The sequence below is a fragment of the Protobothrops mucrosquamatus genome, unplaced genomic scaffold (assembly GCF_001527695.2).
Source record: "Protobothrops mucrosquamatus isolate PMUCROS unplaced genomic scaffold, P.Mucros_1.0 scaffold789, whole genome shotgun sequence".
Classification (NCBI taxonomy): Eukaryota; Metazoa; Chordata; class Lepidosauria; order Squamata; family Viperidae; genus Protobothrops; species Protobothrops mucrosquamatus.
Genome location: NW_015387056.1, coordinates 116,545 through 138,043, shown reverse-complemented (window position 1 = coordinate 138,043; position 21,499 = coordinate 116,545). Strand labels below are relative to the sequence as shown.

The window sequence follows — 21,499 nt, the reverse complement described above, 5'->3', positions numbered from 1 at the left end:
ATCTGAATGTTATGCTTCAGCTATAAGGACAGTTCTATTTGAATATTACTGTCACTTTGATTGAAGCTGTTCTGACCCAGAGACACATATTCTTTTTCTGATCTCACACATTGGAAAACATGTTAGAAATTACTAGTATTTTTACTGCTATGTAAACATTAAAATGTGGTGAGTGAAGAGGTTTTTTTACTAACATCTGTAATTTATCCTTTCATCGTGTTGTATTACATTTTTCTGCAATTACAGACAGAAATGTAAATTTCACTTTCATTTAAATTTTCATTTTTCTGCAGCTACACAGACATTGTAATTATTACCGTAACCATCTGCTAAAAAAAATAAAAAGTTAATTCTTTATCCTGATGAAAATAAAACTACCTTATAAACAAAAGCCTTCTAAATCCTTCTGTGCTGCCTCCTGGTAATGGAGGGGTGTTTCTGCCAAGTGATTATAATCCCATAAGAGTTCCCAAGGCGTGAAGCTCATCTCAGCAAAAGCTAGCAGGCATCTGTAATTCAGCAGCAATAGAGCAAGATACTGGAGGCACGTGATCACTTTAGTGGCAACAGCAAAGGCATCATTTCCTACTATATTAAGAAAACCATATGAATGTCTTAGACATCAGTGAACTGAAATAGATTGCAATTGAACATTTTTCAGTCAGAAGAGAACAGTTTTTATGTCAAACTCCCAAGCAGGCCAAACAGTTAAAATAACAAGATGAGCAAAATCTTCTTTATTGTAAGGTTACAGTAACAACTTTCCAAACTGAATTGATGCTGCATGGAGCTACTTTTTATTGTTCAAAGTCCATTTGCAATTTCTGTGACAAATTTTACATTTGTAATAAGTGATTTCATTTATACAGAGCGAAAAATTAATGAGGGAATATCAAGAAAAAGTCAACAGACTTCAAAATCGACTAAATCAGGCAGAAGAGAGGGCAACTACAGCATCTCAACAGGTATCTAAACTTTTCCAATTAAATGAATAAAGAGGTCGGTCTTTATTTTTAAAAAAAGAGAAATATACTTTATGGAACAATGGTTACTGTAGCTGTTAAAATCAATGCATGTATTATATGCATATATGCATGATAAGGCCTTATTGATATAATTTTTGTACTTGAATTGATTTCACCTTTTTTATTAGTTTTTCTGTTATATTGAAATAAAGACAGAACATTTTAAAATGGATGTTTATACAGAACTAGAAGATGTCTGTCTAGAAACTCTGAATAGGTTTGAAGAACTAACATAAAATTATAACTTAAATCACCATGCAGAAATCTCAAAATTAGTACCAAATTATTTGTGAAAACAGGGTTACTTAGCACAACCATTCTTTCAAATCCATCAGTTTGAAAGGTAATTTGGTAGGTAAAATATAAGAATGCAATATAGAAACATTAAATACACTGGTCTCTTACAACTGGAGACTTCCGTATTATTTCACTTGCAGGATCAGATATGTATCCATAATTCATCATGGGATAAACAGGTAATGCTATTCAGAAGTTGGACCTTTAACCACTCTAATCACTGTAGCTGATATAAGTTGGAATCCACTTATATCTGAAAGGTCTTACGTTCCTCAGAAAATATTTCCCTCCTCTCACACAAGTAGGTAGAAGCTCTAAGTAAGCTATGTACTAACAAATTTGCAGGTCAGAGAACATTTAGTGTGTTCATAATAATGGTGACTGAAAAAAAATTCTCAATTTTACATAGGAAGAAAATAATTTCTGTAACATATTTATTTCTGGTTGTATTGTCATCTAATTTGTTTAAAAGGATCCAGTGAAGAAAGGAACTAATCATTGTGTGTTTAATTACAGCTCAGCGCCATAACATTGCAGAAGAAAAAGGCCGCCTACTTGATAGAGCAAAAAGAAATGTAAAGTAATATGTCCTTTCATAGTCTGTAAGTACAGGTTGCCTAAGAAAAGTACCTTTGGAGCCTTAGAATGTATCATGTAAAATGCTGTATCTTTTCCAGATACTTCATTGCTTTATAAAACAAATGTATTTTTTTCTATTCACAACAAACATTAAACAGACAGATGAGAAAATGTGTAAAAACATCTCTACAAAGTTTAGTTTTGAAAATTAGAATTGTATACTGTTGAATTGGATTTTTCTAATCTATACAATCGATTTACTAGTTATTTAACTTTCAGTTGTTGAATGTTCTATCTATTCAACCAATATTGCTGAATTGCTACTTAGCATCAATGTCCCTTACCTGTTTGAAAAGTAGATAGACTTGGTATATCAGATATACAATTAACAAAGTTATTCTTACTCGGCATTTAAATTACTGTAAAAGTAGAAATTCCATTTATAGCAATTCTTTAGCTGTCCATAACAATATTTAGGATGTTATCACATTGTCATATGGACTAAATTATCTACATTATCTTGGAAAGTCCATGATTTCTCAAGATAGAAAAGTCTAACGTATATTTCAAACTCCTTCTTTGGTTAGGTACAAGGAATACATGAAAAAGAAAAAAATATTTTGTTTAGAGCTAGATAAAATGTCAGACCGTGCAATGCTCAGAGAAATTGCAAAAAAAACCCGAGTTACATCTCTGACTCTACAGGCATCAGTTAGCATACTAAATGTTCATGACAGTACAATTAGAAAAAGACTGAACAAGTATGGTTTGTTTGGAAAGATTGTCAGGAGAAAGCTTCTTCTCATTAAAAAGAACATGACAGCACAACTTAGGCTTGCAAAGTTACATCTGAACAAATCACAAGACTTCTGAAACACTGTTCTTTGGACAGACCAGACCAAAGTGGAGATGTTTGGCCATAATGCAAGTGCCACATTTGGCAAAAACCAAATACTCCATATCAGCACAAACATCTCATACCAACCATCAAGCGTGGTGGAAAGGTGATGATTTCGGCTTGCTTTTTTAGCCATAAAACCTGGGCATCTTGCAGTCATTGAGTTGACCATGAACTCCTCTGAATACCAAGTATTCTAAGTAAAATGTGAGGCCCACTTTCCGACAGTTAAAGCTTGGCTGACATTAGATCATGCAACAAGACAATAATTCCAAGCACACCAGCAAATCTACAACAGAATGGCTGAAAAAAAAAAAGCAGGGTATTGCAATGGCCCAGTCAAGTCCAGACCTCAACTGAGTGCAATGCTGTAGTGGGACCTCAAGAGAGCTGTGCATAAACATGCCCACAAATCTCAATGAACTAAAGCAATGTTGTAAAGAAAAGTGGGACAATGATGTGAGAATCTGATAAAGTCATGCAGAAAACAATTACCCCAAGTTATTGCTACTACAGGTGGTTTTACAAGCTATTGAATCATGAGGTGTATTTAGTTTTTCATACATGCCTTCCATTTTGGCTTTCTTTTTGTAAAATAAATTATAGCATGGTGTAATAAGTCATGTGTTGTTCATTTGAGGTTGTGTTTTAACTACATGCTAAGGACCAGACGATTTTTATTATTTCCTGATACATAAAAGCATAGAATTCAAAGAGGGTGTTCTTTCTTTCTCATATGACTGTATGTACCTGGGACAAATGAGTTACATTGTTTTCTAATCCTTGAAAACTTAGTAATGGCAATTAGTCATAGGCCAACCAAGCTGTGATCTCATTCCAGCAACACTGAAAAAGCCATCTTTGTATTGGACCTGGAGTCTAAAAACTCAATATAAGGGTTTCAAAATATAGTATAGTTCAGGAACAAACATGCAATATATCTTTTTCCTTTGAAACCTAACCTGAAACCTCTCCAGTTTATCACTGCAATCCAGTGTATGCAAAGCAGCAAAATCCAACTCATTTCTCTTGGCCTGAATGGGCATGAATGGAAGTTAACAATATCAATTCTGTATATTTTAGAATATAACAGTAATAAGTTAATGTAATTTTTCATTTTATTGTTTGCTATCTGATTAAAAAAAAGAATATATTGTTGTCAAACTCAGATATCACACTAGAACACTTAAGTGTATTGCAAAATGTACAGCATTTATTCACATACAGACAAAGGCACAATTCTACTAAATATTTTAACAAAAAATACAGCCATCTTCAACTAGGTCTTTATAAATACTTCAAAAAGGGAGGAAAATAAATACAGGATTGGGCCATGTAATATAAAATAGTCATCTCTACATATACTTTATTTCTATTTGTTTTATCATCATGCACCTGTTTTCAAATTGGAGCAAAATGGACACCAAAGCTAGGCACATAGTGAAAAAATCCTCTGTACAAGGTTTTACAAATGTAGTAAGATCTTTTTACCCAATTTACGTAAAATAATCAAGATTTTGTACATATGAGACATACATTATCTTTCATTAGTTTAGACTGGCACATATGTGTATGGGTGTCCGGAAACAGACAGCATTCCAGTCAATATTACTAAAATGTTTATTACCCTATATTTCAATGTAGTACACCAAGATTTCTTGGGCAATCTGCATAAGTAAAATGTGGAGCTAACAAGAAATCTCCATTTTTATCAATGAAATGAATGTAGTGGTAGTAAAGAATATGGTTTTATTTATACATTTTCATGTACTGAGTGTTAAATATGGTATGAAACAGCTGGTCATACTGATTTTACCTACTTCTGTAGTTGGAAGTTGGGGGTAAGGGAAAAACACTATTTTTTCTTCTTTTGCTATTAATTTTTGGTTCAGCATTAATCAAAACATCAGAAAGCTTATTAACCTAAATACGGTGGGGAAAACAGATAAGGCATTCTTTCTGCACAAATGCTAACACTCCTAATAGTGCAAATGTAATCTGATACCTCTTTCAAAATTGATCATAACATTGAATAATGTTTATTTAACATCAAATTTACTTCTTCTATGGCTTGATGAAAAACTCCCTGTTGGGCAAGTTAACCAATATTATTTCACTTAAAACCTCACCTCAAACACTTATTGTATTAAATAATCAATTAATCACATCCCTCTTATATTTAACAAGAATATGCCTGCTTTTAAAGCAGCAAACCTTGCTATATACCTGTAATATATGGGTAGTTTAATCCAAAGCAACAAAGCCGTGTATATATATCTTACTTTCCAGTTGCTTTCTGAAATGGCATTTTAAAATGTTTAGAATTTAAAATCTTAACCTGCTTGTTAATTCTATCCATCCTGACTCAAAGGCAATGCATGGACTACTCTAATACAGCACTCTCTGTAGGAAGGAAATGGAGAATGTTCTTTTAAATTTGAATAATTTTCTTGACAATGAAGCAAGCTGCCAAAAAAAACAAAAACCTGCCTATATAAAGTTCTGTTAAAGCATTGGAACTCCAGTGTACCAATAGCCACCACTGGAATTACAGCTATTATATACACACTGAGCCTAAGATCAGAAAATGATGGTCTGATGAAATGTGACCATTTCACAACCTCCTCATTGTTCATGCATGAGTCCCCTTTCAGTTTCCCATTCAGTTCTAACCACAGCATCCGGGGATATCTGAATTTGATAGGCCAAGTTAATGGCCTTTCAAAGGCTGTATTTTTTTATTTTAATGAAGCCAATTACTCTTATGTTAAACTATGATTAGTACTAAGCTAGATACTGAAGGTGGAGGCAAAAGATAAGTGAGGGGAAAACTGAATTTGTAGCTTATCATAGCTACAATAATCTTGGGATTATTACCACTGCTTTAGAAGTAAATGGGGGATATGTTCTGATGCATGTTCCCAAGTTATAGAATCAGTGGATCAGTAATTTAGAATTCATGGGATCACGTACAATATTTCTCTATCCAAAAATTAGGACTGTAAGAAAACTGTACTTTATAAACCTCCTCAAACACAATATATTATTGATGATCAGTGACTTGCATAGCAAGATGAAACAGTAGCACTCTAGTTTTCAGCTGAAACCTCTGGAAGACTTGAGTCAAATTGCAACGTTCCAACTTTTGTTTTAAAACGTTGTTTTACTTGTAGTAAGTAAAAACTAATGATGATGAGTTGCCAAAACAAAATACCTACTGCTCCTTACATTTCTTGTAACTTCATTATCTCTGATATTGTTTATATCCAAGTTGAGTCCCAAAAGTTGTAATAGTCTAAAACTTCCTTTGTGTCTTACAAATGCACTCTGCTGAGTACACAAAATAAGCTAATAATCTGTTCACTTATTATTGCTGATGGCTTTTTCTCTCTAGTTATTGCAGTTTTAATGTTGTAATCAAAACACTCTTTTGTCAAATCTAATCCATACCATGAAGTCTTGTTGTTAAATTGGTTTGAATGTAAAGCACTACTCGCATCTTATTGCCTTACCATTTTTTTCAAAAAAATATACATATATATTTATTACATCCTTCTTTTTGTATTTAAAGTAACCCTTATGTGTTAGAAACTTGCATATCCCAACACATAATATTAGTGCATATAAAGAAAGGCTGATGACTACTGCCTTTGGAAATACAGTCCTATCTTCATGGCAAATTTCAAACATTTGTCTGCCATTGCTTCTCCCAAGTCTGATGATATGCTAAGAATTTTTCTATTGTAAAAATTCTCCCCCAGTTATAGATTTACAATTTGCAGTATATATCAGGGGTGTGGGTGTGTAGGAGAAACAAGACAGCCAACCCTGTTTTGCCACAGAGACACATTTAAGTCTATCTCACTTGAATTGTCTTTGTATTTCACATGGCAGGTACTAGCAGAATACAGCAAGCTTACAAACCTTTCTTTCAAAACAAGATCAAGTACTTTAAGACATAGGTACCCCTTCCCTTAATTTGAGAGAAGTAAATAATTTTCCTTAATTCTTTGTCTGGGTCCCTTCAGAATAGCACTGTATATATGCTGCAGTTACTGTTTTTATTCTGGGCAGCTTGGATTTACCCCTTATGGTATCTAGCTGTCCTGCAAATTCTTACCTGCTTGAAAAATTTTGTATCTAGAAACATTTGGAGTTAACAAAGGTTACAGCTGCCAAAATTCCCCTGAATTCTAATACAGCAAAAAAACGAGACTAGGATTTACTCTAAGCACAGCCTGAGGAGAGAGACCAGATTAGGATAAACGGTGTACCAAAATTTAATTCATTACTCTCTTACATATTAACAGCTTGTGCTTTTCAGGGACGGGAAAAGAAAAACCTCAGTGCTATCTGCATAAAGTAGGGTCTACCCACACAATCCAATTAACTTATCCTTCTTTTTAAAATGAGCATTCAGCATATTAATCAATTGGAAAACAATATTATTTTCTCAGATTTCTTTGAGACAATTGCAAATAATGTTCACACCTCACAGTCATGAGAATGGTGGAGGAAATACTCGTACTCAAGTGCACGTAAACAACTTTCTACAGCCTAGGGAAAATGTGTTCATTCTTGATAGATCTTGTAGTCGTAATTAAAACTCTTTTGTCCCACCAATAAATAGAAAAGAGTAGCTACTTTTTTTTTATCCAGGCTGGAGCTTCACTGGTTCCAGTGTTGCTATTCTGTATCACTCTCCAGTCAAGAGGCAAGAATACTTCTCCTAATAAAATCTGTCCTTCTAGGGAGAGAGCTATTTGATCCCAGCCTGCATTTCTTCTCAGACATCTCAGTTTCTGAATCACTCATCTCTGCATCCGGGGCATATCCATCATTCTCACTGTCCATTTTTAAGTTGCTTTTTGCCCTATCTTTAGGGGAAACTTGTCCGAGGGCCGAGTAAGAGAAATTAGAGTTTTGGCGGCATGCCTCCTCCTGCCCCTCTCCCTGCTGTTGCTTTTCTCCTTTCTTTGGAATTCGGAATCCTCCCCAATTTTTCACAGGGCTTCTGGGTGTTGTAGGCACTTTAACTGGACTCGGGTTATAATTTATTCTGAAAAAGGATCCATTGCATTTAGGCACCATATCCCTCCGGATTCCGGGTGCTGATCTGCCACTTGGGTGGTTCACGGCCCTTTTATTTTCTAACTGCCTCTGAAAGGATTCATTTGATTTCAGGGGCTTGTAGTTATGTTTGGGAGGTTTCTCCTTCAGTCCTACCTTTATCATGTCACAATGAGAATGATTGTCTCTTTTCTTGTGGTCTTCTGTTACAATCCCATTCTTCTGTTGTGCTGCTCCAAGTTGTGCTTCTGCAAAGGTTTTTTCAAAACTGAAAAAGCTATCAGAAGAAGCAAGACCCTCCCTTTGGCTGGGCTGCTTCAGCAACGGTTTGTTATTGTGCCTAGAATTTCTCCTCATTTGCTCTCTCTTCTCTGTTTTTTTCAGTGAATGACTTAACGACATGCCCATTTGTTTTCGGAAGAAAGCCGAATGCCATTTCAAATCCTCTATCTTAGGTGCATCTGGGCCCAATGGTGAACTGTTGAAGAGCACCAAATTTTCCATCGAGGAGAAAGAGGAAGGCATACCTGGAGAGACACCAATAAACATGTTAAAGTTGTTTTAAAATTACTCATCCAGTATTACCTTTAGTTAAAAACTTCCATTAGTTGTACTAAATTCTTACTGGAATGAATGGAATTTGAAAATGAATTTAATCCAAGACTCATTTTTCCTATTAATTTCAATAGGACTTACATTCAATTAATTTACTACAGCTACTACAGTACTTCATTACTCATGTAGGTAGTATAGCCAGTGCTAACATGGGGTATTAATTTCACATTATATTGTATCTTAGGTACCTAATCAGTTAAGTCAGTAGAAATAAATTAAGGTGTTTTAATGATAAGACTACTTTGGTGCACTAAATACTATCTTCATTATTTTTGCTTTTTACTTATTTTTGGCTCTCGCTCTCTCTCTCTCTTTTTTTTTTTAGAAAAACAAACAAATCTAAACTTGTTAACCAGTTTTAGTCCTGCCTGTGTTGTAGTAGGGTATGTGTAGCACTTTCCCTGCTACAGTAATGACAATATTGGTCAATTTTGGCACCTTTTGGCCTATATGCCTCAAGTGTTACCAAAACACAGTTTTATCTTAAGCATGCTCACACTATATGCTGAGTCTAAACTGCTTAAAGAGGGCTGTAAAGCACTGTGAAGCAGTATATAAGTCTTAGTGCTATTGCTATTTCCAGATTACCATGCATGCTATTGCCCTTATCCCACTGACTAGGATAGTGGTGGCGAACCTATGGCACGGGTGCCAGAGGCGGCACTCATTGAGCTCTCTGTGGGCACGTGCACCGTCGCCCCAGTCCCAGGCCTTCAGCTGGATTTTATAAAACCTTTTCGCTTTAGGCCTCCGCCACCGTGTACAAAAAAAAGAGGTTCAATCAATCAGTCAATTTCAACTTCTCGTGGGAAAAAAAAGATCTTGCAAAGTTGGAATTGATTGATTGAACTTTTTAGTCCCACCCAGTCTGCTGTTACCACCCAGCCACACCCACCCAATGGGCCACACCCACCCGGCACCCGACAATGCATAAGTGGGTTTTGGGTTGCAGTTTGGGCACTCGGTCTCTAAAAGGTTCGCCATCACTGGACTAGGAAGTAAGTACTAAGTACTAACAAATACTTTGAATGCATCTATATGGAGGGAAGTGTGTAGTGGGCGCCTCAAGGCTCTCTTTTGGGCCCAGTACTCTTCAACATCTTCATCAATGATTTGGAGGAAGGGATAGATGGGGAACTCATCAATTTTGCAGATGACACCAAGCTGGCAGGAATAGCCAACACTCCAGAAGATAGGCTTAAGATACAGGAGGATCTTGACAGACTTGAACATTGGGCACTATCTAACAAAATGAAATTCAATGGTGAAAAAAGTAAAGTTCTACATTTAGGTAAGGAAAAACCAAATGCACAGGTATAATATAGGTGGTACCTTGCTCAATAGTAGTAACTGTGAAAGGGATCTCGGAGTCTTAATTGACAAACACTGAAATATGAACCAGCAGTGTGCTGCAGCTGCCATAAAAGCCAACATAGTGCTAGGATGCATTAACAGAGGGATAGAATCAAGATCATGTGAAGTGTCAATACCACTTTACAATGTCTTGGTAAGGCCACACTAGGAATACTGCATCCAGTTTTGGTCACCACTGTGTAAAAAAGATGTTGGGACTCTAGAAAGAGTACAGAGAAGAGCAACAAAGATGATTAGGGACTGGAGGCTAAAACATGTAAGGAACGGTCGCTGGAATTGGGTATGTCTAGTGTCAAGCAAGAACATCCGATGTTAGCTTGACATCTAGTTTAATGAAGAGAAGGACAAGGGGGGACATGATAGCAGTATTTCAATATCTCAGGGGCTGCCACAAAGAAGAGGGAGTCAAGCTATTCTCCAAAGCACCTGAAGGCAGGATAAGAAGCAACAGATGGAAACTATCCAAAGAGAGAAGCAACCTAGAACTAAGGAGAAATTTTCTGATAGTTAGAACAATTAATCAGTGGAACAACCTGCCTCCAGAAGCTGTGAATGCTCCAACACTTGACGTTTTTAAGAAGAGACTGGACAGGCATTTATCTGAAATGGTATAGGGTTTCCTGCCTGAGCAGAGAGTTGGACTAGATGACCTCCCAGGTCCCTTCCAACTTTATTATTATCATTAATTTAGTGTTGCTAAAGGCAATATATAAAGATAAATAGTGTAAGAACAGGGGGAAAGAAAGGATAGTTAGCACAGATACAAAGATATGGAAAGCTACAGCATGTATTTGTATATATTATCTGCGTGTCAGTTCTAAAGCATGCAAATGCAAGTAGATAAATAAGTACCACTTCAGTGGGAAATAGTGTTTTATATGCTTCAGGGTATAGTCATGCCAGTCACTTGACCACAAAAGTGTCTTCAGACAGCTAGGAAACGTACATAAGCACTGCCCCCTAGAGTAGGACACAACTGGACAAGGAAAATCTTTACCTTTTTTATGGCATGCTTTTAATTTCTTTGGCTTATTACTTCTTAACGTCTTTTCTATGCTCTGCCTGAGATAAATAATATGATGTATATGTAGGTAAACATGGTTTTAAATAGTCAATTGTAAAACACAATGTTTAGATGTTAGGTATTTGGAAACATCTTTCCATTTGCTTTTAAGTACTGTTAGTTGCAGTGCGTTTAAAATCTGCTGAAATTCAGTCATTATTAAAATGACAGAATTTCATATGAAAGAGCACCAATAACTTTGTCAATATTTTCATTAATGGTAGGAATTTTTCTCCTTTGGGAAAAAAACCTCAATATCTTTAATATTTGCCTTCTAATATCAAGAGAAATCTCCATTTCAAAATTTAGAACCTTATCCCGTGCTAAAGTAATAAAATATAAGAGAATGAAGTATGACACTATTCTTTAGGTTTCTGACCAACATATGTTAAGAAAAGCGTTTACTAATTTCTACTCTTGATTAGCAAACTTTTTGCAATCAAAAATCCTGAAAAATGAAGCGTAGAGTTGTATGAAATCTTCTACTAATATTTAAATGGATACTATATGTACACAAACACTTGCAGGCTATCAAGTTATCTGCAAATTTCTGGGTCTGAATATATTCACTGCCAGTATGTAGTCTCCTCAGAATACATGGTCTTTGACAGAAATAAGGTTCCCAAATCTGCTTATACTAAATTAGAATTTGCTAGGTGAAGTAATGTTGTTGCATGGATGTGAAAAGTGGCAACTTGCAGGTATTACAACTTTCAAAAGGAAGCAAAAATAAGAAATGAGACTATAAAACAGCAGCAAACTATCTAAACAGCCATAATAACAATACTGTATTTTTGTAAATATTTGCAATGGCTATACTTTTAGAGAATTCTTTTCCAAGGATATAAAAATATAAATCAATAAATTCCTTAAAGTGGCAGCAAAGATAATCCATGCAATCTTTTTACACCTGAGGGCAATGGTGGAAAACTGGGTAGGAAAAAAATATTTTTGAATTAATTAAAATTTAATGTATGTACTTAAAGACAATCAAATCAAAATTTTATTATGGTCACAGGCTAGCATAAAGAAAATTAATGTCATTATTTCCCATTTATTTGTCCTTTTATATCAAGAAGGGGCACAAAACATGAGCATTACAGCATTAATTTTAATTCCAGATCATTTGACAGTGTTTTTCCAATGCCATTCTCTGAAAAATAAGAGAAAATGACAAAACTTACCTGAAGTTCTTTCATGTTCTACAAGATTTGTATAAAGATTAAATATCTGTTCCTGGACTTTGCAAACAGATCTTTTAATTTTTTCCCGTCGGGTCACCATATAAGTGAGGTTCCGTACCTAGAAACATTGAAAATACTGGTAATATGAAGAATGCATAAAGGAAGTTTAAGATTATTTTGAAGTTGTTTGAAAAAAAATAGTGGCTCATCTGGAAACCTCTTTATAGTGAGACAAAGAAAAAAAATTGAAGTAAAGAAGCATCTTGGATGAAAAGCGAAACATTTTCAAGGAAAAAAAAACAAGGAAGTCCAGTTGTCTTTTGAAAAGCACCTTTAGGATAACCATGACCGGATGACTGAGAATCTCCATAGATCTTGGGGGGGGGGGGGAATCCTTTATTAAAAGGATTAAAAAGAGAAAGAATTTGGATAGAAAACCTTAAGACAGCATTAATGGCCTTCTTCTAAAAATGGTATCTTATCAATTCAGCCCTTTCAGTCTGGAGCCTAAGTACTCCCTAATTGCACGTATCTTTAAAGTCACTCAATAGTTAAGAGAAAGCATAAACACAGAAAAAAGAGATTTTACTTTCTGTATTTCAGTTTGAAGAACTAATATATAAAAAAAGCTCTTCCTGAAAGCAGGTGTGTAATATTCATATTCAAAGCTGGAAACTTGTTTTGGACCTGGCATAGATATCCTCATTCTACCTCCAGCTGAAACTTTAAAGAAACTGTAAATTTTTCTGGTCTCAACACTGTAATCAGGAGTTAAGGAGACCTATGATCAGCAATCAACTTTCATACCAATTTCATCTTCTGACCAATGGAAGGAAGTTCTCCGGCAAGGCTGAGCAATGATTATCAAAGTTTCAGTCACATTCATTCTAATAGCTTCTACTAAGTCACAGGAACCCTCAGTGAAGGGAAAGAGTCATGTTTGTAAAAGACTGGAAAAGTATGTCCAATTTTGCTTTAGAATTAAAAGTGATATACATTCAATATTTTGCAAAAGAATTAATGAATCTCTTCAATCAGGCATTTTATAATTGGGGCATCTTGAATATATATCAGTACATTACACATACTGTACTTCCTAGTTAATGGAATGCAGTCAAATGTTATGTTGGATTTTTAGGTAGTCTCTAGATTAGAAATCCTACCTGCACAGAATAGCAAGAACATGCCTATACTAAAAATAAAATCCGATTGGACTTGTGGTACACCAGCCATAATGTACCTAAATTGTACTATCCTTACCATTAGCAGAGAATATCGTATGTTGCAGGGATATAACTAAACCAGGTAACCTAGTCTATGCTCCATCACTTAATAAAAAGGTTATGTTAAAGCCTTGGTTGATGGGTGGTGGAGACAAGTATATACAAAGTCCATCTGGTGACAACCGGGTAGACAGAATACATAAAACTGCAACTTGAAATCTAAGAGGAGTAAATAGGGAAAAGAAGTCAAAGAAGTGGGGAAAACGTAATTGAAGAATGTCATGTATAAATGTGCTTCTTGTCTGCTTTGTTATACAGAAGTGAAAACTATATGTTAGGAGAAACATGCAAGCTGAATGTAGTGAAAATGCGCTATTGACAAAATGTGTTCTTAAAATAAGAGATAGGGTAAAGAAAGAAGGATAAAGTGAATTTGTTGATAAGAGTAAGAAGACTGAGGAGGTTGTGTTGGGTAGAGTTGCTGAGATCCTCAAAACAAAAAGTTTAGCAGTTAAATGTACAAATGCCATAATTGCAAACAGCAATGGTATACGTTTTTAAAAAAAAACAATCTCTTATTCCCTATCTATCTGAATGGGACCCATGCTTCTTAAATTCCCAGATTGAAGTCCAAACAGAAGCACATGCAGGGATCAAATATCAAATGCACAGAACCTAAGAAGTTACTTTAATCAACATGAGCATAAGGAATGTTACATTTAGATCAGTGTTCCACCCCTCTTCAAGAACAGAGTTAACTTACCCTCTCCAAATCTTGCCGGAGGTGAGTGAAAAGCTGTAGTCGCCTGAACAGAACGTCCTGTTCCCGTTTGGCTAGATTGTCCTCTTCATCTTTCTTTGGAGTAATCAAAGGTTTGTTGAAATTTGATTTTCTCTTCAATTTCCAATACTGATACAGGAATTCTACAGAGTCCTCGGGAAGTTGCAGAGCCTTTGCCACTTCTGAAGCATTAACAAAGGCATAAAACCCATCCTCCAGTTGCTGGAGTTTCTGCTTTCTAATACTGACTCGATGAGCTTCCTCCTGATTTTGAGCCATGCTATCATATGATTCTAAGTGACCCAGAGAATTATCATGTGCTCCATTCTCATTTTCCTGGCTGGTTAATTCACTGAGGTTTTCCTCATCTGACTTCTTAGTAGAGCTGTGTTTTGGACAATAGGATTTGAACTTGACTTCATCGTTGTCAGCCAGAATAGTCTTCATCTCCAAACCACGGTCAAATGCACAAGTGACATGAAAAGCTGTGCGGCAGTTTTTTACTGAACACTGCAGAAAAAAATATAAATGTTAAGTATTTAAATATGTAGATTGTGAACCCTATGTTAGGGCTTCCCCAGATCCAAGCTTTGGACATAATAGAATATTAGAACAGCAATTCCGAATTGGGCCTAGAGCCCATATTGTCCAGTGTTATCTGCTCTATAGTCAGGAAGCTAAATCACGAACAGGAAGTGACAATAGCCGATTCATGAATTACTATATAATCATTAAAAGAGTGATAGTTTAATTTATACAGGTAGTAACTGACTTAGGACCAGTTGCTTAGTGACCATTCAAAGTTATGATGAACTTCCCCAGGGTACTTATGATCCAGCTCCGAAGGCCTGAAGGCCTCTCCCCGTAACTGTGTTTCAGGCACACAGTAACCAGCCTGTCTTTACAGCCGTCTGCAGCATCCCATAGTTACATGACCTTCTTTTACAATGGTTTTGCCAAAAACTGGCATTTATTTCTGGTTTTCGGCAAAAATGATCCATAGCAAACAATTTAACAACCACAGTGTTTGCAGTGTTTACAGTTGTAAGTTGAGGTCTACCTGTAATGAATCTGTCCATTATTTTTATTGGTCCTAGTCAATATCTACCTTTGTCAAAACAACCAATATATTATATATAAAAATGATCAAATTACTAATGTAAATACTGTAGTCTAAAGGAATTTTTGCCATAGCATATCATGGCAATATAACCAAGTATCTCTTGGTTATAACAGACGGTATAACCAAGTATTTTTATTTCCCATTCACAAGATACACTGGAGTTGTGTTGGCATAACATAAGGTGATTTATAAATCTAGGATGAAGATCAACATGTTTACTCCCCAACAGTTATGAAAAATATGCAGCACTGTGAATCCATAGCCAGAAAGGAACTGGAATCCACATCATTTTCTAGGCTTGCTTAGTACCCATGCAACACAAGAAAATATGTAATTGTTTTAAGGAAGCAGCAAGAGTGAGACCACACGTACACTGAAATACTTCTCTTGGTTCTTGATTCAAAATGCTGCATATCTCTACTAATGCCGTACTTTACCTACATTAGGATACACTTGTTTCACTAAAGTGTGGATAATACCATCATTGGTCTTGTTAGAATATTAGAAATGCTATAGTGATTTTACCAAGACCAGCACACTATTAACAGAAATAAGCTTCATGGCTTAAAAGATCCAGTAACAGATTATTTTAAGCAGCCTGTCTTGATAATTTGAAAATATGGAATGGTTTGAATTCAAAACATTTTGCACACACCTATTTATTGAAACCTCAATTTTTAAAGCAATTATCAAAAGTTTAAAAAGGATAAATCATATTCATGATTTACAGGTGTGTATATGTTTGTGTGTATGTGCGTGTGTATGTGCGTGTGTGTGTCAACAAGAGCTATCAGAAATTTAGGGGAAAAATAAGATGCTCAAGATGGTATTTTTTTCAAGTATACTAACCAAAAATACAATGCAGATAAAATTCTCTCCCTGCTATGTAACTAAAAACTCACAAAACAAGTACAGGTCTACTAAAACTTAATATTTATTAATTAATGTACTGGGTATCTATTATATGTCTGCGAATCATATTATGCACATTTAATTTAAACTTCCCTTGGAAGGAGACATTACTAAACAAAGCCTTTGGCAAAGCACTTAAAAATCTGTGCTGAATTCAATGTCAAATCTCTGGCATATCAATGATTTAGAGCTAGAGAGAAAAACAATGTAGGAGGCAGCATGATATAAACACATACAGCAATTCTAACACATATCCTTAGGATCCAGAGCCAAATTATATCTGGTTGGTAGCTATGGGCAATTCACTTAAAAACATTCACAGTTTTCTCTGTATGAAAAGACAGGGAATACTTATCAGTTTTATTTGTATATTTTTCTCTGAATAAAAGTTGTGGTCACCCAGTGTTTAACTCATAGGTTGTTTAGTGTATACTCTGTAAGCAGGTTAGCTCAGTATTCTGGTTAGCAGTACTTTTGTGTTTAGACATAAAATATTAATGTTATAATATCCAAGTGCTGCAAAGCAATTCCTGTGTACTAATACATATTTTATGCATAAACATAGAATTGCTAACTGAACAGTGAGTTAAAATGTACAATATTTTTAAATCACAATAAAAAAGACTACCATTCCCTATGTAGGAAGCGGAAGAGCTAAGTGGGAGGAGGTAAAATTTATAACTAGGAGACCTTCTCATGGTTGTTCATGTCCTACCGTGTTTCTCCAAAAGTAAGACCTACCCCGAAAATAAGACCTAGTTTGATTTTGGGGGGTGGGCCTAATATAAGTGCTACCCCAAAAATAAGCCCTAGTTTTGGGTCCAGGCGCACCACCTAAAAATCAAGCTAGGGCGGGGTTGGAGCTTACCATTGCACTTAGGCCTCTCATGGATCGACACTTGCTTCACCGACCCACTTCTTCTGCAGCCGAAGGAGTAGCTTCATTCTGCAGCTAAGAATGGAGCTCGGGCCTGCATTTGGCAGTCAAAGGCCTTTCCGGAAGGCCTGTGCAGCCGAGAACTGAGCTATGGATTCAATCTGTACCTTGGTTCTCGGCTCCACAGGCCTTCTGGAAAGGCCTCTGACGGCGAAATACAGGCCCAAGCTCCATTCTCAGCTGCAGAATGAAGCTGCTTCTTCAGCCGCAGAAGAAGTGGGCTGGCTGCACGGAGCTACCGGTGCCGCCGCCATGAGGTGAGTGTAAAAGAACCCCCCCCCCCCGAAAATAAAACCTGGTGCCTCTTTTGGAAGCAAAAAAAATAATAAAAATAAGACCGGATCTTATTTTCGGGAAAACATGGCAATTACTTCCCTAAGAAGACAATTATATAAATTAATAAATGTATGAGAGAGAATGGCAGAGCCAGGGGGAGCAGTCAAGTGAGGAATCAGTTTAGAATCTCCACATAGTCATGAGAGACGGAAGTCAAATTCCCCTTCAATGCCACTGAACTTTATCTAGTTTTATCCATGTGCGAACTATTAGATCTGAGAAGATTCCTGTACATAGGCTTAACAATAAATCAGTAATTTTGAATCTTTCACTATGCAGACCTGATTGTTTGTACCTGACATTAATTTTCTCAGACTCCCAATCTTTTTCCCAAAAAGCAAAGGCAACTATCATTATGGCAACTAAGCCCCAAGAAAGAGAATTGGGCGACCAAGGTGTGCTGTGCTTTGGGGTCAGGATGGACTAGAGAATGAAGTGTGCAATTTGACAACGTAAGTACTTCAACTGGTACAACAGATGCAGAATCTGGCACAGCCAGCACCACCGATTGCTCTGGCACCAGCAGCAGCTCCAGTAGTCCAACCAGTGTTGCAAGAAGCCATGAAAAACTTGGAGGTGAATCAAAAATGATGAAAACTTTCATAGTGCAGTGAGAGTTGTATATGGGAATTCAAGGTGCACAATTCCCAACTAACTGCTCATATGTGTCTTTTGTGCTGATCTTGCTGACTGTGTCAGTAGCTCAATAGGCATTTCTGATTACTGAAGGCAATGACCTGATTATGGACAATTACCAGACTTCATGGACAACTTCAGTAGGCACTTCAGAGATTTGATAAAATGAGTAAGAGATCCACATTATCCAGAACTTAAACAGGGTAATAGAAGGGTTAGACCAGGGGTAGGCAACCTTGGCTCTTTTATGACTCGTGGACTTCAACTCCCAGAATACCTAAGCCAGCCATGCTGAGGGTAAAGGGAGAGGTTTCCATGCTGAGCTATGCTGGCTCAGGAATTCTGGGAGTTGAAGTCCACAAGTCATAAAAGAGCCAAGGTTGCCTACTCCTGGGTTAGACTGTATATATTGTAGCAGAATTCAAATAAATCACTGAAGACTTACATTAGAACAAAATAGCTCTAATTTCTCAATTTAGACAAGGACTGAATGCTCAAATCGACACTAAGCTCATATGGCAAGGAGTGACACAGAATCTGGACCAAATCTGCAACCTTTTCTGTGATCATTGACTCTCATCTGGAAGAGATTCAAAGCCAGTTTGGGCAGCAGATAGAGCTCACTATTCAACCTTCTGCACATTGATGCCAATGGAACCAAGTTGGGGGAAAGAAGAACCCATGCAAATAGGAACAGCAGGGAGAATGGCAACTGCTGAAGAAAGAGGCACAGAGATTTAGCATTCTTTTTAGTGTGGAGAATCTGGGCATACAGTGCCTGACCAGAGCCCCAGAAGAATGGAAAGCCCTCCTGGCCAGGATGCGGGAGTGTGCCGCATTAAGTGCAGAGTCCAAGCCCAGGGAAACAACAACAGGGCCTCTCTCAAGAGCAGGGGTGTCAAACTCAATTTCATTGAGGGCCGCATCAGCATTGCGGTTGCCCTCGGGGGAGGGTGTGGCCAGGGTGGGTGTGGCCTACTGGGTGGGTGTGGACGGAGTAGGTGTGGCCTATTGGGTGGGCATGGCCAGCTCTACATCATTTGCGTCAAGAGTGCCTTTGGGGGCCTGAGCATGAGTGGGACAGATCTGAGGGTCTCTGGCAGAAGGGGGTGGGACCAGGGCAAGTGCCAAGGCATGGTCCACTGGAGGAGCCTCGCCATTCTTCTCAGGCCATGCGGGGGGCTGGATGGTGTTGCGGGCTGCCCGGAGCCCTGGGAAGCAGAGGTCAAACGCCCAGCCTGGCCCTCGAGCACCCACGGCACCACTTCCCCAAGGGGGCGCCCAGCTGCACTTATCTCCTCCTCAAGGCTGCTGCTGCTGTGCTTGCTCTCCTTAGCCAGATTGCTCATGATGGGTACGAGGGCAAAGTCAAAGGGAGGCCCATTCCCTATCCATGGGAGGAGACCCGGCTTTGTATCCAAAGCTTCCTTAGCAATAGGATGGGAGACCCCCTGGGATAGGCCAGGAGGAGGGGGCAAGGAGATGGTGAAAGGGCAGCAGGGCAGGACTAAGGCAGGACTTCCCTCAGACCCTTCCTTTCCTTCTTTCCTTTCTTCCTTCCTAAGTACAGAGTGGTGGGAAAATATTTGAGATGAGGGAGGGAGAAAAACAGGCAAGAAACGCAGCTGGGGAGGTGTTACCTTCGTGAGGAATGAAGAACTGCACCATCGCCGGGAAGTGGCCAGCACATGGCCCTCACCTACTTCACATATCTGGCTTGGTGGGCTCTAGGAGAGGGGATGCTATGAGCATGAGAGTCAACGTTACCTGCGCAATGCTGCCCAGCCCCCAGCCTGCCCGGTTTCGGCAGGCAGCGGAGCGCTCTCCTCACAGTGCCGAGAGGTTGAGCCGGGTGGTGCGAAGCTCGCCAGCTTTGTACCTTGCTGCATGCTGAAACTGGGCAGGCTGGGGGCTAGGCAGCATTGCACTTCTCATCACTTTCGCGCCACCTGGCTCAGTTCTTGGCGCTGTGAGGGGAGCGCTGCCTGCCGAAACCCCTTCCCTGGAGCCCATCAAGCTGGATATATAAAGTAGGCGAGGGCCATTTGCTGGCCACTTCCAGGTGATGGTGCATTTCTTCATTCCTCACAATGGGTGACACCTCCCCAGCATGCACCCAGAGTGCGGGGCCGATGCGGCAGGGGCTGGTTCCTTGCTGTTTCCAGACAGTCTTGTGGAGCTAAGACTGAATGCGTTTCAGCATAGATGGCCACCACAAAATTGTACATTGGCTTCCGGCCGGCCTGGGCCAGGGCCAAAAGGCAGCGGAGGGCTGTTCCCTCACTGTTTCCAGGATGGCTTCGCAGGCCGCATCCGGCCCCCGGGCCTTGTGTTTGACATGTCTGCTCAAGAGCTTGCAGGAGGGCTCAACGTATCTAAATCAAGGTATGTTGCTCTGTTACTTTGATTTTATCACACAGGCAAGAATATTTGAAAGAGCCACTTCGCTATCCTTCTGCATTAGACAGGGCAATTGGGAGACCTCCCATAGTCACTCATGACTTTCCTAAGTGGACAGCTGTAAAAATCATTAAACTTTCCAGAACAACATTTTGAGATTTCCCAGATCTTGTCCAAATCCCAAACATAAAATGCACTTGTCTCATTCTTAGAACAAATTCGTCTTAATTTCTACTTCGGTCTAAAGCTGCTACAATAGCAATTAATCTACTTCCTTGATGACCATGCATATTTATTCAGAATTTTGAATCCTACTAGAAATCACATTCAACTAAGAAGCATAATCTTGGGCAACACAGTTTGATGGAATAATATATTGATGATCTCCTAATCATTTGCTCTCTGAAGTCTGAAAATCAAATATGTTAACTATGAGATATTTATGTTATCACTAATAATTAATCTGCTACACAGAAATTTTATGCTGTAAATGAACACAAAGACCAGACAGGCTTCTGAAGATCATTTTCAGAAATCAAATTAAAAGAACTCTGGCCAAAACAAGCAAAAATGGCAATCTGAAATGAATCAGTGACTAGTCAGTTTTCACTGAACCTCCTCAATTAGAAATGTAGTAAAGTGCTCGGTATTTTCCATTTAACCTTACATCCAGTCACACTAGATTTTTTTTTAAAAAACCATTTATCTGTGCCTACTAAATTAGACATAGATTAAGTTATATATAGCTAAGTAAGCTGCAAATTCAGTGAATAATACAGGGAACTCTGAACAAAGAGGGACAAAATGATTTCAAAAGCAAATAATTATGAGACGAATGGTAATAAAAAAAACCTAACAATCAGATGGCAAGCATAACTGGCATACAGACAAGAAAACTCTGAACAAGCTCCAAGAAGCCAAGAGAAAGAAGATATGACACAGCACACAAAGGAGTATTAACAAAGAGAAAGCAAGGAGGAGATTGGAAATTATTAAAATATTATTATTTTTCCTAAGCAAAACAGATGTCAAAGACAATGGCAATT

General features: G+C 37.8%; 2 protein-coding genes across 2 annotated transcripts in view; one reads left to right on the top strand and one right to left on the bottom strand.

Annotated features, from left to right (window-relative positions):
- Nucleotides 1-8,520, top strand: part of SCLT1 (sodium channel and clathrin linker 1) — a gene marked incomplete in the record, with an annotated part of 34,686 nt that extends 26,166 nt beyond the window's left edge. Inside the window, 3 exon segments of the mRNA XM_015818777.1 lie at nucleotides 870-965; nucleotides 1,839-1,924; nucleotides 8,254-8,520. Coding sequence (XP_015674263.1) covers nucleotides 870-965; nucleotides 1,839-1,901 — 159 coding nt within the window.
- The window catches only part of JADE1 (jade family PHD finger 1), a 61,747-nt gene continuing 44,238 nt past the window's right edge, over nucleotides 3,991-21,499 (bottom strand). The window contains exons 9-11 of the mRNA XM_029284647.1: nucleotides 14,092-14,619; nucleotides 12,106-12,223; nucleotides 3,991-8,396 (exon numbers count right to left, since the gene is read on the bottom strand). Coding sequence (XP_029140480.1) covers nucleotides 7,507-8,396; nucleotides 12,106-12,223; nucleotides 14,092-14,619 — 1,536 coding nt within the window. The 3' untranslated portion in view covers nucleotides 3,991-7,506. The remainder of the gene's footprint in view (nucleotides 8,397-12,105; nucleotides 12,224-14,091; nucleotides 14,620-21,499) is intronic.